This window comes from Salvelinus fontinalis, chromosome 34 (assembly GCF_029448725.1).
Source record: "Salvelinus fontinalis isolate EN_2023a chromosome 34, ASM2944872v1, whole genome shotgun sequence".
Taxonomy (NCBI): domain Eukaryota; kingdom Metazoa; phylum Chordata; class Actinopteri; order Salmoniformes; family Salmonidae; genus Salvelinus; species Salvelinus fontinalis.
The window spans coordinates 25,801,092-25,817,184 of record NC_074698.1 but is presented as its reverse complement, the minus strand read 5'-3'; the positions used below and the strand labels follow the sequence as shown (position 1 = coordinate 25,817,184).

At 39.0% G+C, this 16,093-nt stretch overlaps 1 gene segment (V, D, J or C); it reads left to right on the top strand.

The window, feature by feature from the left end:
* The first annotated feature begins 14,852 nt into the window (after nt 1–14,852).
* LOC129833606 (Ig heavy chain V region-like) lies at nt 14,853–15,331 on the top strand. The segment is given in 2 exon segments: nt 14,853–14,918; nt 15,018–15,331. Coding segments are annotated over 2 exon segments (357 nt in total).
* Nucleotides 15,332–16,093: the final 762 nt, after the last annotated feature.

Below are 16,093 nucleotides of genomic sequence, written 5' to 3'. Positions count from 1 at the left end.
TACCTGATAAAACATATAGAATAAATAAAACAACAGGATTGTATCATAGCAGAACATCTCAATATGGCCTAACAGGTGATTGGTCCTCCCAGTGAGGAGGAGCTCATGCAAAACTCTCCAGTCCTCCATCTTTATTTACGTCTCTGTTGTAGGAGAAATTAGCTGAGGACTGTCTCAACTACCTTTAGAGAACTACACATATCACCATGTTTCCTACCACAGCAGTATTCTTACTGACAGTCTATCTAACAGGTGAGGAAACAGTATGTTTAATTTGACTGTTTATCAAATAAACAAGTTCACATCAGGTTTTAGTTTCAACTTCAACAACATCTCTGTTTTATATTTCCACAGGTGTTGATGGTCAGACACTGACTGAGTCTGGACCAGTTGTTAAAAAGCCTGGAGAATCACAACAAACTTACCTGTACAGCTTCTGGGTTCACATTCAGTAGCTATTATATGGGCTGGATCCGACAAGCTAAAGGGAAAGAGTTTGAGTGGATTGGTCATATTCTTGGTGGTAATACGTATTACTCCCAGTCATTTCAGGGTAGATTCACCCTCTCCAGAGATGACTCCAGCAGTAAACTGTACCTACAGATGAACAGCCTGAAGAGTGAGGACACAGCAGTGTATTATTGTGCCCGGTACACACAGTAAGAGAGCGTGGTGGGAGAGCTGTACAAAAACCACTTCCCCGTGGAGCACAGACAACCTCATGTATTACTGATGAATGGTTTAATAGCACAAGCTCAGCCATACCTTAAAAAAACACACATAGTGTAGATAATGTATACAATTAATAATAATAATGATTAGGTGGGTGCTGATATTTGTCCTATTTCACACATGTTCAGGTGTGTATTACACATGTGTGAATTGTAAATGTATTTCTTTGCATAACCCACTCTCCCCGAGACACCCTCAGAGAGAGGAGTCATAGTCAGGATTACCAATAGTAAGCAGGCACCCATGTCATTTGTGTCCCATAAAGAATGTTTAATCATTCTAAGGAGTTGCTACATATCTACCATATCTCCTATAAGTGCAGTGTCAAAACGAATAAATGAACAGATCATTTTGAACAGATTACTTTAATGTCATTTTTAAGGGGTAAAATGTACAAGCAGCCAGATAGGATAGTCACAAATTCTGACCAAATTTACTGAATATATCAATATAAACTGACTACTTAATCGTACATACTTAGAGTATGGAAGAAACATATTTACAGTTACTTTGTCATAATTATTATGCTTTAAGTCACACAGAATCAACCTATTTCCCATAATGTTGGTCAAACTGTATGTAAAGTAACTATTCATGCATCCGTTCCATAATCTAAGGGTTCATGTTTGATAATCCATTCTGTTCCACACCGGCCCTGCTCTCCTTTTCTCAGTGGTGTCTGTTTCTCTCACACACCCCACCCCTCTCTCTTCCCCTCTGTGACCCTCACAGCTGTGTGGCACCACGCTTGGTGAACTCCAGTCTGTCCCCTGGGTGTTTCAGGGTCCCAGTTTAGCATCTCTGATGATTCAGATAGACAGTTAAAGCAGTTAAATGGCCCAGGGACTGCAGGGACTGTTCCTATACTCTTTCATGATCTAATTCTCACTACCTTGTTTCAGCTGAGGAGAAACTGACTTTTGCATCAGCCAGCTGGTGGCTGGTAACCATACAATGTTTCAACCACGTGAACACGACTGGCATTTGGTTTGATAACATGGTGAGAATGATCCAAGAATCTGACAATTTAATCACTGTTTCATTTATATGATATACCTTGTTAACAGTTGTATTAATTATATGATTTAATATTTTCAGTCAATCACTGAAACTCGTCACACAATGTTATTGACAGACCATATTCATGGTTTGTGTTGATAATAAAGATAACACACTTTTCAAGAATTGCATTGAATAATGAGTCCTTAAAACTAAAATAACAAATTTGGGCACCTCCAACTAAATACTTTATTATGTCTTCATTATAATTGTTTATAGGGAAGAGAGTTTAAGAATGTGTTTTATAAGGCATGTCTATCAAAATGAGTATTGGGTGGAGTAGTTCAAAGCTAGCCAAGCATGACTTCCATGCAGGATGCACCTGCACTCTGATAAAGCCATTTCCCTGTTATAGTATCTTGATGATTAACCTTAAAAAAGGATCAATGTAGAGTATCATTGGAAAAGTGCAGTAACATATAAAAAAAACAAGAGTGATGTACTGCAGATGCGAGAGAAAATGACTAATTATAATTTGAAAAAGTAATTGAGTGAAGTTTAGCCATCTATTGGTTTGTTGATGGTTGCATTTTAGGGTACAGTACCTCAGGATGTGAAATGTTCATTATTATTGTTATTTTGTTATTTAGGTTTACGTGTTGTTTAAAAAACATTTGTAAGGTATTTTCTGAATTTATTGAACAGACAGAGAAAGAGGATAACAGCGATGAAAGGTTATGTTAAGGGCAATAGGTCGGTGTCACGATCGTGTGGCGGATTGACGGACCAAAACGCAGCAGTTGGAAAATAAGCCATCTTCTTTTAATTAAACGAACGAAGATGAACATGAAACGAAAAAACACTATTACAAACAAACAAAACAACCGTGAAGCTAAATAACGTTGTGCACTTACACACACAGGCTACAAACTTTCTGAAATAGACAATTACTCACCACCAATGAGAGCCTATGGCTACCCTAAATAAGGCTCCCAATCAGAGACAACCGAAATCAGCTGTCTCTAATTGGGAACTCATTCAGGTAACCATAGACTCTCCTAGACAACTAAACATACATAGACAACGCTAGACACCTGAACTCAACACAAACCCATATACTACACCCAATAACCCCTTTACCATAGAAACACCCAAAACCAACAAAACACAAACATTCCCCATGTCACACCCTGACCTAACTAAAATAATAAAGAAAACAAAGAATACTAAGGCCAGGGCGTGACAGTCGGATTCAAAACTTTTCAGAAAACGTATGAGACAACATACTGCAAATTCTTACAGGGGCCACTTGTATGAATGTGTTTGTTATATTATGGTGGGAAATATACAAATGTAATATGATTTCATATAAATTATTTCAGGATTCTTCTCAATACATATACATAATGTTCATATGAGAGGTGAAAAAAAATACTTTACTGTTTAAACAACACAGAACATTTTTGCTGATTGACAATGATTGACGATGTCTGACTTTGTCTTAGAATTAATTGCCTTGAAACCCCATTTATATGCATGTGACATGCTACCACACATCCATGGATGTCATGCAAATTCTGTCTCCCAAGTCTGTGTACTTTTGGGATGTTTCCTACTATCGGTGAATTGTCTTCCATCCTGAAAAGATGAGGCAAACTACACCTCCTCCTGGTCTTGCTGGGCCTCTGTAGTATGTACTCAATAATCTAGCAATTTATTGGAACAAAGTATTTTACATATAGAGATAATCATAATATCCATTGAGTTAACATATTGTGATCTATTGTCTTCATTCTCTTTTCTCTATTAGGGGTGTATGGTCAGAGTCTGGAGGACATTCCCTCCAGTCCAGTCCTGAAAAAGCCTGGAGAACCTCTCAGCCTCTCCAGTAAGGGATCTGCCTCTACCTTTAGTATCTACAACATGGCCTGGATACATCAACCTGCAGGAAGATCACTTGAATGGATAGGCATTAATGCTAGTGGAACTACATATGCAAAAAGAGTTGAAGGACAGATAGAAGTCACCAGAGATAATTCTAACAGCATGGTGTATCTGAAGCTGTCTGTTCTGAGAACAGATGACTCTGCTGTGTATTACTGTGCAAGAGACACAGTGGTGTGAGTGAGTGGAGGATCTGTACAAAAACCCCTCAGAGAATCTAACTGGCTGCAGAGTCAATAGAGGGCAGTAGAGCATCAGTACAGCAGAGTAACATCTACTGAAGTATCATATTCCCCGAAGAGCCAAAATAACAGAAGTACTTGTACATCAAGACAAGGTACACATTTCTCTGAGGAAAGATAATGAACATTAAATTATCTGGCAAAAGCTCTGGTGGACCTTCCTGCAGTCAGCATACCAATTGCAGGCTCCATCAAAATTTGAGACATCTCTGGCATTGTGTTGTTTGACAAAACTGCACATTTTAGAGTGGCCTTTTATTGTCCCCAGCACAAGGTGGATCTGTGTAATGATCATGCTGTTTAATCAGCTTCTTGATATTCCACAACTGTCAGGTGGATGGATTATCTTGGCAAAGGAGAAATGCTCACTAACATGGATGTAAACAAATTTCTGCACAAAATTTGAGAGCAATAAGCCTTTAGTGTGTATGGAACCTTTCTGGGATTTTATTTTCAGCTCATGAAGCACGGGACCAACACTTAACATACTCCTGTTCAGTATATAGATAGAGATAGGCTGTGGAACTCTGCAAACAGCGGAGTTCTACTTTAATTAAATGTCTCGAACATCATAAACATTGTCTATGCTTCATGAATCGGCTCTCTGAGTTTTTCCTTATGTTGTGACCTGTGTTCTCTTCAGAAAGAGCAGAAAATACATTAAACACGCACAAGTCATTGTGTATTGGAGTCATCTTTTACAATGACAAGGATTTGCTCTATCCCTAATCTAACACAACTGAATCAGAACAGCTGCCTAAGGACATAAGGACCTTGACTGTCCAAAAGAAGAGGGTTAGCCAACTTTGACTTAACACTTAACAGTGACTTAACAGCGTGGAACATTGAATTGTGAAAAAGCATTTTATTGTGGGCCAGACCCTAGAACGCAGCACAAATAAATACCCGAAAATCGCAATATACTGATATAAACTGATATAACTCGGTTTAAAATAACAACATTATGATGTCTTTAACACCTATATCAAATAAAAACAGAGCCGGATATATCTAAGGGCTATAACGGGAGCTTTCTAGAACGACATCCTGAGGTCCTTTTTGCGTCATGGCGAAGAGAAGAAAGGGAGCACCCCACGTTGCCAGCCCATTTATAAGCCCTCAGATCTGCCCAGCAACTCCATTTCAATTCTCACTATTCGCTGACATCCAGGGGAAGGCGTATGCAGTGCATCTCAACCAATAGAAGACAGGCAAATTAATAAACCGACCTCAGAACAGCCTGCAGAATTCAGTATTCTCACATCCTCATAGGAAAATTGCTCCAACTCGAGTTCTGTTTTACTCACAGATATAATTCAAACGGTTTTAGAAACTAGAGAGTGTTTTCTATCCAATAGTAATAATAATATGCATATTGTACAAGCAAGAATTGAGTACGAGGCAGTTTAATTTGGGAACGAAATTATTACAAAGTGCAAACAGCACCCCCTATTGAGAAAAGGTCAGAGTCTGGAGGCCATTCCCTCCAGTCCAGTCCTGAAAAAGCCTGCAGAACCTCTCAGCCTCTCCTGTAAGGGATCTGGCTTTACCTTTAGTATCTACAACATGGCCTGGATACATCAACCTGCAGGAAGAGCACTTGAATGGATATTAATTATATGGACTAGTAGTGGAACTGCATATGCAAAAAGTGTTGAAGGACGGATAGAAGTCACCTGAGATAATTATAACAGCATGGTGTAACTCAGGCCTGGCAAATTATTTTCCATGGAGGGCCACATTAGAATATATTTTTGCCATCGCGGGCCAGAATCATATTACAGGATTATACATCATGTGTATGATTGTGTTGACAGATATATCTACTGTAAATCACGTCCAAATATGCTACTTATTTTACTGTTTTAACATGCACAGAAATAAACCACATCCATGTTCTTCTTTTGGTAGGTATTTTCATTATTAAATATACAATGAACTACACGGAGGGAAAAGTACACTGTGAATTCAGCACCACGGACAGAACTCTTGTTAACGGGTATGCACAAAAACACAAGAAAGATAGAGAGCTCAACATTACATTTAAACTACTCAATCAGTGTGAGGAGAAGTATCTGATGGGCATTGACTAGAGCAGTGAAGTCAGGTATAGTTTCTGACCTCGCTATGCGCAGGATTGCTCAGAGGTGAGAGTCAGTATGAGATGATCTGTGCCTTGAATTGTTATATTTCATCACTGAAAATGTCTATTCACGTACATAGGTTGACCCACACAGTACAAACATCTTCTGAGCATGACTCCTAATCTTTGGAAAGTTTTGTTCATCGAGAGATGAATAGAACCTCGTCAGTGACATTGTTTTGAATAGTTCTCCAATCACTGCATCAGACTGAAGATCGATAAGCTCAAGTTGCAGGTCAGTGGGAGCGTTATCCACATTGAAGGTGAAAGGAGAGGAAACCAACAGCATGTCATTTTCCAACACTTTAAAATCCTCAAAACGACCAGAAAACTCACCGTTCCAAGCACGCAGCAGCGATGTATACTTCTCCCGCTGGTCATCTGAGAGGGAACAGACTAGTAGTGTCGGAAGGTGGGTGAGATTATTGGCTTCTACTTGGCGGGTCAGGAGGAGTAATTTTTGCTTGAAGGCTTTGACAAGGCTGGACATCTGATGTGCAAAAAGGCCCTTCCCTTGTAGAAGGGAATTCATTTAATTCATTAGGGCCATGATGTCCACGCTGAAGGCAAAATCAGCCAAACATTCTTTACATTGCAGTTGAGGGAAATCCACACATTTTCTTTTCATTTGCAAAAACTCTGCAATCTCCGACTTCAGGTCCGACACCCTTTTTTTAGCACCTTCCCCAAACTCAGCCATCTCACGTTTCTGTGGTAGGGGAGATCTGCATGACCCGACTCTGTCTCTTCCAACAGTGAGACAAACTGCCTGTGGTTTAAAGATTTCACTCTGTGACTGTATCCACAACATGGCTAATTTTCAGAACAAATTTACAGAGCACCTCCTGATGATTAATGCAAATCAGGAAAATAACTTTCTGATCTGGGTTCAGCTCAGCTTCTTGATCTTGTATCCTTTTCAAAAGGCCAACGTTTTTTCCTGTCAAGTTTGGGCATCCATCAAAACTCAGCCCCAATTTTGCCACAAACTTGTTAACCTGTCTGGCTCTGGCGTTCCGCTAGCGGAACTCCTCCCACATTCCACTGAAAAGGCAGAGCGCGAAATTCAAAAGATATTTTTTAGAAATATTTAACTTTCACATATTAACAAGTCTAATACAGCAAATGAAAGATACACATCTTGTGAATCAAGTCAACATGTCCGATTTTTAAAATGTTTTACAGCGAAAACACCACATATATTTATGTTAGCTCACCACCAAATACAAAAAAGGACAGACATTTTTCACAGCACAGGTAGCATGCACAAAGCCAACCTAACTAACCAAGAACCAACCAAACTAACCAAGAAACAACTTCATCAGATGACAGTCTTATAACATGTTATACAATAAATCTATGTTTTGTTCGAAAAATGTGCATATTTGAGGTATAAATCAGTTTTACATTGCAGCTACCATCACAGCTACCGTCACAAATAGGACCGAAGTAGCCAGAGTAATTACAGACACCAACGTCAAATACCTAAATACTCATCATAAAACATTTCTGAAAAATCGATGGTGTACAGCAAATTAAAGACAAACATCTTGTGAATCCAGCCAATATTTCCGATTTTTTAAGTGTTTTACAGCGAAAACACAATATAGCATTATATTAGCTTACTACAATAGCCTACCACACTACCGCATTCATTCATCAAGGCACGTTAGTGATAGCAATAGGCACGTTAGCGATAGCGAATAAACCAGTAAAAGATATATAATTTTTGACTAACCTTGATAAGCTTCATCAGATGACAGTCCTATAACATCAGGTTATACATACACTTATGTTTTGTTCGAAAATGTGCATATTTAGAGCTGAAATCAGTCGTTATACATTGTGCTAACGTAGCATATTTTTCCCACAACGTCCGGATATTTTTCGGACACTTTTTCTGACACACATATTCTGACCAAATAACTATTCATAAACATAACTAAAAAATACATGTTGTATAGGAAATGATAGATAAACTAGTTCTTAATGCAATTGCCGTGTTAGAATTCTAAATATAACTTCATTACGATATGCAGTTTACGTTATGGCGAGAGCGTGCCCAAAACCTGGCCGCAAACTACTAGTTCACATGTACGGCAGATATATGAAATAACATCATAAAATGGGTCCTACTTTTGCTGATCTTCCATCAGAATGTTGTACAAGGGGTCCTTTGTCCAGAACAATCGTTGTTTGGTTTTAGAACGGCCTTTTTCCCTCTCGATTTAGCAAGCACACTTGCCAAGTGGCGCGAATCTCTCCATCGTCAACAAACTCAGAGTACGGAACACGGCAAAACTCCCAAAAAAAATTCAATAATCTGATTAAACTATATTGAAAAAACATACTTTACGATGATATTGTCACATGTATCAAATAAAATCAAAGCCGGAGATATTAGTCGTCCATAACGACAGCTTATCAGAAGGCAAATCCAGGTCCCTTCTCGTGCTCTCCAGAAAACAAGAAACTGGTGACACGTCATGCCAAGAGCTATTATTCGACCCCAGATCAAGTTATACGCTCAATTTCTTCTCTCACTGCTTGTCGACATCTAGTGGAAGACGTATGAAGTGCATCTAAACTAATAAATATCAAGGACTTTAATAGGCCGGCCCTAGAACAGTGCATCGATTTCAGATTTTCCACTTCCTGTCAGGAAGTTTGCTGCAAAAAGAGTTCTGTTTTACTCACAGATATAATTCAAACAATTTTAGAAACTAGAGAGTGTTTTCTATCCAATAGTAATAATAATATGCATATTGTACGAGCAATAATTGAGCACGAGGCCGTTTAAATTGGGCACGATTTTCCCCCAAAGTGAAAACAGCGCCCTCTGTCCTCAACAGGTTTAACCTCCTCCAATAAATCTTTCCCTGTGGTCGTGCTCTTCATTGACTGCTGTAATTTCAAAGTCTGGGGTTATGCCTGGTAAGAATATCAACAACTGCACTGTGCCACGTGCATCACTGCTCTCATCCAGGGCAAGGAGAAAAAGGTGAAATCCTTTACCTTGTCTTTCAACTGTTGTGCCATATTCTCTGCGATGTCCTCAACACACCGTGTCACTATTCGTCTTGACAGGGAAACATTTTCAAACAGCTCTTTATTGTCTTGGCAAAGTATTGCTGCAGAGTCAATTAAACATTCTTTAAAGAATTCACCCTCAGTGAATTTATTTTATTTTACCAAGCAAGTCAGTTAAGAACAAATTCTTATTTACAATGAGGGCCTAGGAACAGTGGGTTCCTAGGCCGTCATTGTTCAGGGGCATAACAGATTTTTACCTTGTCAGCTTTACCTTGTCAGCCAACCTTTCGGTTACTGGCCCAACGTTGTAACTACTAGGCTACCTGCCACCCCAGAATGGCTTGCCTTGTTTAGCAATTTTGTCAGACAGTACATAGCTAGCTCTTGCAATTCCGTTTGCTGAATGCAGTTTTGTGAAAAGTCCTTGCTGCTTTTGCAACTGAGAATGCAACTCTTTCGATGCACTTGCCCTCTGCTCAGAAAACATATTCCTATATTTCTCTACATGCTTCGTCTGAAAGTATCAGGACAAGTTGTAGTCTTTCAAGACAGCGATGCTCTCTTTGCACACTAAGCACATAGCTTTCCCTGATACCTTAATAAAGAAATATTTAGACGTCCACTCTTGCTGGAACACCGTACATTCATTATCGACTTTCATTTTCTTTGATATCTTTGAAAAACATATTTTTTCACAATTTCTATCTAGCTACTATTTGTAACTGTGACGTGTGTGTCAGCCTGTCAGTCACGGTCTGTCCTCGTGTAGTTGTTATGTATACGTGCCTTCAAAATAAATGTCCCACAAGCAGTGGGAGTTAAATCATTACACAAAGGCGAGTATTCATTGGGCTTTTAATTTGAATAACAAATCTGTTTTTCAAAACTTTACTATCGCAAATTCTTTATGTGGTCTGAGCATGATTCTGCGGGCCATATTGAATCAGGCCGGCCTTTGCCCTGGCCTGGTGTATCTGAAGCTGTATGTTCTGAGAGCAGAGGGCTCTGCTGTATAAATGTAAAACATACTTTTTTTTTGCAATGATCAATTACTGCCCCATTGAAAACATGTCCTGTGAATACTAGTGTACTATTCTTGTCAATTGTGGCCTTTATGTATGTACTATTCAATACATGTTAATTATTTCCTTGACATATGGATGTCTATACAGTATATACCATTTCAATGAATACACAATTAAAATAATTATTATGAAGATGATCAATATTTAGAAAATCATCATGTTCCCCACAGTTCCTCCAGTCATTGAGTCAGTTATGTGTGTGGTGAGTAGGGCCTGTAGGTTTTTCTGATTAACCTGTTTGGCGTGCAAGCCCGACCTCGGACCGAAAATGACACCCCTGCAGGGCGCGAAATTCAAAATCTATTTTTTTAAAATATTTAACTTTTACACATTAACAAGTCCAATACAGCATTTGAAAGATAAACATCTTGTCAATCCAGCCAACATGTCCGATTTTTTAAATGTTTTACAGAGAAAACACCACATATATTTATGTTAGCTCACCACCAAATACAAAAGTGGACAGACACGTATGAATTATGATTATGAAGTATGAATTATGATTGAAGTAGCATGCACAACCAACCGAAATAAACTAAAACCAACCTAAAGAGCCCAGAAAAAACGACCTCAGATGACAGTCATATAACATGTTACACAATAAATCTATGTTTTGTTCATAAAAAGTGCATATTTTAGCTATAAATCAGTTTTACATTGATGCTACCCAAAAATGCTAATACATAGCTTGAGTCTGAATCCAGCCGGGAGTAGCCAGAGAAAATACATACACCAACGTCGGCTACTAATTACACCTCATAAAACATTTCAGAAAAACATATGGTGGATAACTAATGAAAGACAGATATCTTGTGAATACAGACAACATTTCCGATTTTTGAAGTGTTTTACAGCGAAAACACAATATATCGTTATATTAGCTAACATCATAAGCTAGCATAAGGCAGCATTGATTCTAGTCAAGCGCTAGCCTAGCACAGTTAGCAGAGTTAGCATTCAACAGTTCGACATATATATGAAAAAGCATCCCAAATTGGGTCTTATCTTTCTTGGTACTCCATCAGAATGTTGTAACGGGGTCCAATGTCCAGTAGAGTCTTTAGTTGGGTTCCAGAACGAATTATTTCCCTCTTTGGTTAGCTAGCACGATAGCATTGCTGCGCCAGAAAGCGTTTCTTCAAAAAATTCTTCCGTCGTTTCACATCTAAAGTCCAGAATAAATTGCAATAATATAATTAAAGTATATTGAAAAAACATACTTTAGGATGATTTTGTGACATGTAGCAAATAATATCGTAGTCAGGCATCATATTCAACGTTATCTACCTTGTTCCAGAAGCCGAGATCAAATTATCCTTCGCGCCCGGATTTTTATTTTAACTGCGCAGGTCTCACAAGAAGTTGTGTTATTCAGTCCAGGGACGAGATATTCGACTCCTTTCAATTCTCACTTCCGCATTACAGTCTGACGAACGCCTCTGACGTGTTTATATGGTCCCAAGTCAAATGGCCTTTTATAGAGAAGGTCTTAAAGAGACACATCGCATTTTGGGAAACTCAATTCGGCTGGGAAAATGGCTGTAAAAATATTTCTGTTCGACTTAGAGAAACAATTCAAACCTTTTTAGAAACTACAGACTGTTATCTATCCAACAGTAGTAAATATATGCATATTGGAAAATAAAAAGTTTCTTAGGAGGCCGTTTGAAAATGTGCACACATTTTCCAGTTTTTTCAATATTCAGCGTGCAGCCATAACAGGTTCTTAAGTGACCTGATTAGAAAAAACAATGTTTTTTTGCTGGTCTTGTCATGTGATAAAGGACAACTCCTGGCACTACTGATGAGCCATAAATTGACATCTGACCTCATTTATCAGCCCCTCCTCCATGACATCATGATGTAAATCCAGATCCCTCAGAGTTCATATATACTTATGTTCTGCTGCTGACTTGTTGTCTCTCCACCCTCAGTATGACGGGAAAACGACCTTCTGCTGCTCTCTCTCTGTCTGCCCTGTGAGTTCTGCAGTACTTACATCAGCTGTTCTTGGGGAAATTAGTGAACATGGACAATTAGATTTTTTTATATCTTATCCTGCTTTCCTTCAGGTTTCAATGGCCAGAGTCTGGAATCCATTCCCTCCAGTTCAGTCCAGAAGAATCCTGGAGAAACTCTCAGTCTCTCCTGTAAGGGATCTGGGTAAACCTTTATTAGCTACAACACACATTGGTTTAGACAACCTGCAGGGAAAACATTGGAAGGGATGGGTAACTCCGGATTAGGCCTAGGTAACCATGCTAAAAGCTTTGAAGGACGTATGGAAACAACTAAAGACAATTCCAACAGCATGATGACTCTGAAGCTGTCTGGTCTGAGAGCAGAGGACTCTGCTGTGTATTACTGTGCACTAGAGACACAGTGGTGTGAGTGAGTAGAGGATCTGTACAAAAACCCCTCAGAGAATCTAACTGGCAGCAGAGTCAACAGAGGGCAGTAGAGGATCAGTACAGCAGAGTAATGTCTACTGAAATGTAATATTCCCCTGAGAGCTACTTGTACATTAATACAAAGTACACATTTCCCTGAGGAGAGGTGTAGAAAAGAGAGGGAGAATTGCATTAAGCTGTGTTTAAGATGTCTAATCTGCCATTTAAATCATGATGAAGGCTTTTTATCATCCACCAAGGCTCCCCACAGTTCCTACAATTGTCAAGTCAGTCCATATGTCTGATGAATAGAGTCTGTCCAGCCCATGACAGACTCAGGACCCAGGTTTTTTTTCATATTCAAATTAGTATATTTTCTATTTATAGGGCTCATTTGAAAAAGAGACCTTGATCTCAACATGACTCCCTGTCAAAACTAAAGGTTAAATAAACTCTTGGCCCTACTGATGACTCATAAATTGACCTCTGACCTCATTCATCAGCCCCTCCCCCATGACATCATGATGTAAATCCAGATCCCTTACAGTTCATATATACCTTTCTTTTTCTTGGTTTGCCCCCTTTTTCAACTATTGTTTATGAGCAATGTCTAAACATTGATGTTAGTTTGGTATTAACTCAATTTCATTACCTGCCACTTCTATCTTAAATTAATATATAAATACAGTGCCTTTGGAAAGTATTCAGACCCCTTGACTTTTTCACATTTTGTTACGTTACAGCCTTACTCTAAAATTGATTAAATCGTTTTTTTTTTCTCAAACACACAATACCCCACAATGACAGAGCAAAAACAGGTTTATAGAAATTTTTGCAAATGTATTACAATTAAAAAATGGAAATATCACATTTACATAAGTATTCAGACCCTTTACTCAGTACTTTGTTGAAACACCTTTGGCAGTGATTCAGGCCAAAGAGTTCAATCTTGTTTCTCATGGTCTGAGAGTCTTTAGGTGCCTTTTGGCAAACTCCAAGCAGGCTGTCATGTGCCTTTTACTGAGAAGTGGCTTCCGTCTGGCCACCATAAATGCCTGATTGGTGGAGTGCTGTGGAGATGTTTGTGTTTCTGGAAGTTTCTCCCATCTCAACAGAAGAACTCTAGAGCTCTGTCAGAGTGACCATCGAGTTCTTGGTAACCTCCTGACCAAGGCCTTTCTCCCCCAATTGCTCAGTTTGGCCGGGCGACCAGCTCTAGGAAGAGTCTTGGTGGTTCAAAACTTCTTCCATTTAAGAAAGATGGAGGCCACTGTGTTCTTGGGGACCTTCAATGCTGCAGAAATGTTTTGGTACCCTTCTCCAGATCTGTGCTTCGAAGGAATCCTGTCTTGGTGCACTACGGACAATTCCTTTGACGTCATGGCGTCATGGATTTTGCTCTGACATGCACTGTTTACTGTAGGACCTTATATAGACAGATGTTTGACTTTCCAAATCATAATCAATCAATTTAATTTCCCACAGGTGGACTCCAATAAAGTTGTAGAAACATCTTAAGGATGATCAATTTAAACAGGATACACCGGAGCTCCATTTCGAATCTCGTAGCAAAGGGTCTGAATACTTATGTAAATAAGGTATTTTTCTGTTTTTTATTTTTAAAACATCTGTAAAAATGTCAAACAACTGTTTTCACTTTGTCATTATGGGGTATTGTGTGTAGATTGCTGAGGAAATGTTTCTACTTATTAATCCATTTTAGAATAAGGCTGTAACGTAACAAAATGTGGAAACAGTCAAGGGGGTCTGAATACTTTCCAAAGGCACTGTATGCACAACAAAAAAACTGGAGACCATTAACATGGTTGTGACTAGATAGCATAGCTATGACTGGAAGTTACTTTTCGTAGCAGGTTAGGAGAGCACTTTAGCTAAACCTGAACCTTTTCCTAACCCAATTCTTCTAACATGCTGTGTAAATTATCCAAACCTGTAAAGAAAAAGTCACTTCCGTTCTTAGTTGTATACCACCTTAACATATTATCACTCCTGGAGTTATGATACAAACAATACTGTCAATGTAAAGCTAATTTTATCACAGTCATGTCTAACATTGTCTTCCGGTATAAGTATGTATTTTGACATGGACAACAGAGTATTTATAGCTTGCACAGTTGCAATATTCCCAGTATTTTAATCTACTGTATCTGCCCCTACATATGCAAATTTCACCTATCCCCTCTTCCTTTCCCTCTCTTTTTTTCCTCCTTATATAAACTCTCTGTATCTGAGAGTCCTGGAGAGTAAAGAAGAGCAGCTCCCACCAGTTCAGCTTCAATACAAACCATGTTCCCTGAAACTCTGCTGCTGCTACTGGCAGCTGCCTCCTGTGAGTTCCTGACTGTAGTCTGATCAGTATAACCTGTGTTGCTGTGACACTGATGTGACTCCTTGATTGATCTGACCTGTCATTCCTCTCCCTCCTCAGGTGTTCACTGTCAGATCGTACTCACACAGGCTGAACAGTCAGTCCAGGGGACCCCTGCAGGATCCCTCAAACTCACATGTGCCTGTAGTGGATTTACTCTAAGCAGCTACAGAATGAACTGGATCCGGCAAGCACCTGGACAGGGGTTACAATGGATTCTTCACTATTATACTAGCAGTGACAACGGTTATGCCCCGGTTCTGCAAGGCAGATTTACAGCATCGAAGGACAGCACTAATTTCTATCTGCATATGACTCAGCTGAAGCCAGAGGACTCTGCAGTGTATTACTGTGCTAGAGACTCACATTGGTAAAAGTAATGGGAGAAGCCGTACAAAAACCATCTGGTGGAGGAAGGACCTGAGAGTCCAAACACACAGACACACGTATGGTATGACCAATAGAGCGTGACAAGGGGATACATGAGCCACAATTGTAATGATGTTTTTAAAGTGGAACTGACAGTGCTTTAGAATCATTAAATCTTATTAAAATATGTTCATATACAACACCAGGAAGAATATGACACCTTTTTTTCTGACAAGCAAGCACTTAGATATGGTCATTTTCACGTTTTCATAAATTCATAGAATGTTTGGGAATTACGTATAGTAAGTCATTTGTGAAAATTCTATATCAATATAGAATGGGAATGCAGCCTTACATTAGGACAATTAATAGACACTGCAGTAAATAAAACCAAATAAAAACCTCTGTCCTGTCCAGGACCGGAGTGCTCCATAGCCAATCAAAGCTAGAGTAGGTCTATATGCAAATGAGCAATTTGATGGGCCTGCCATCATTCACATTTAATTGACAACTAAGAGATATGTTAACTGTGGATAACAGTAGTTAGAGTTCAGCATAGCTAGCTAGCTAGCAAAGTGATTAACATTTCTTTCTAGCTAACCAAATGACACCTGCAGGTCAAGTTGTAGCCACCGAAAAATGAAGAAAGAAATAGTTGTTCACTCATCCACTCCTCCAATGACATGACATCCTCCAGAAGCTAACTAGATAAATAATATTTGTCCAGTCATTGCTGCTATGCTTGCAGATGTACATAACATTCTGTG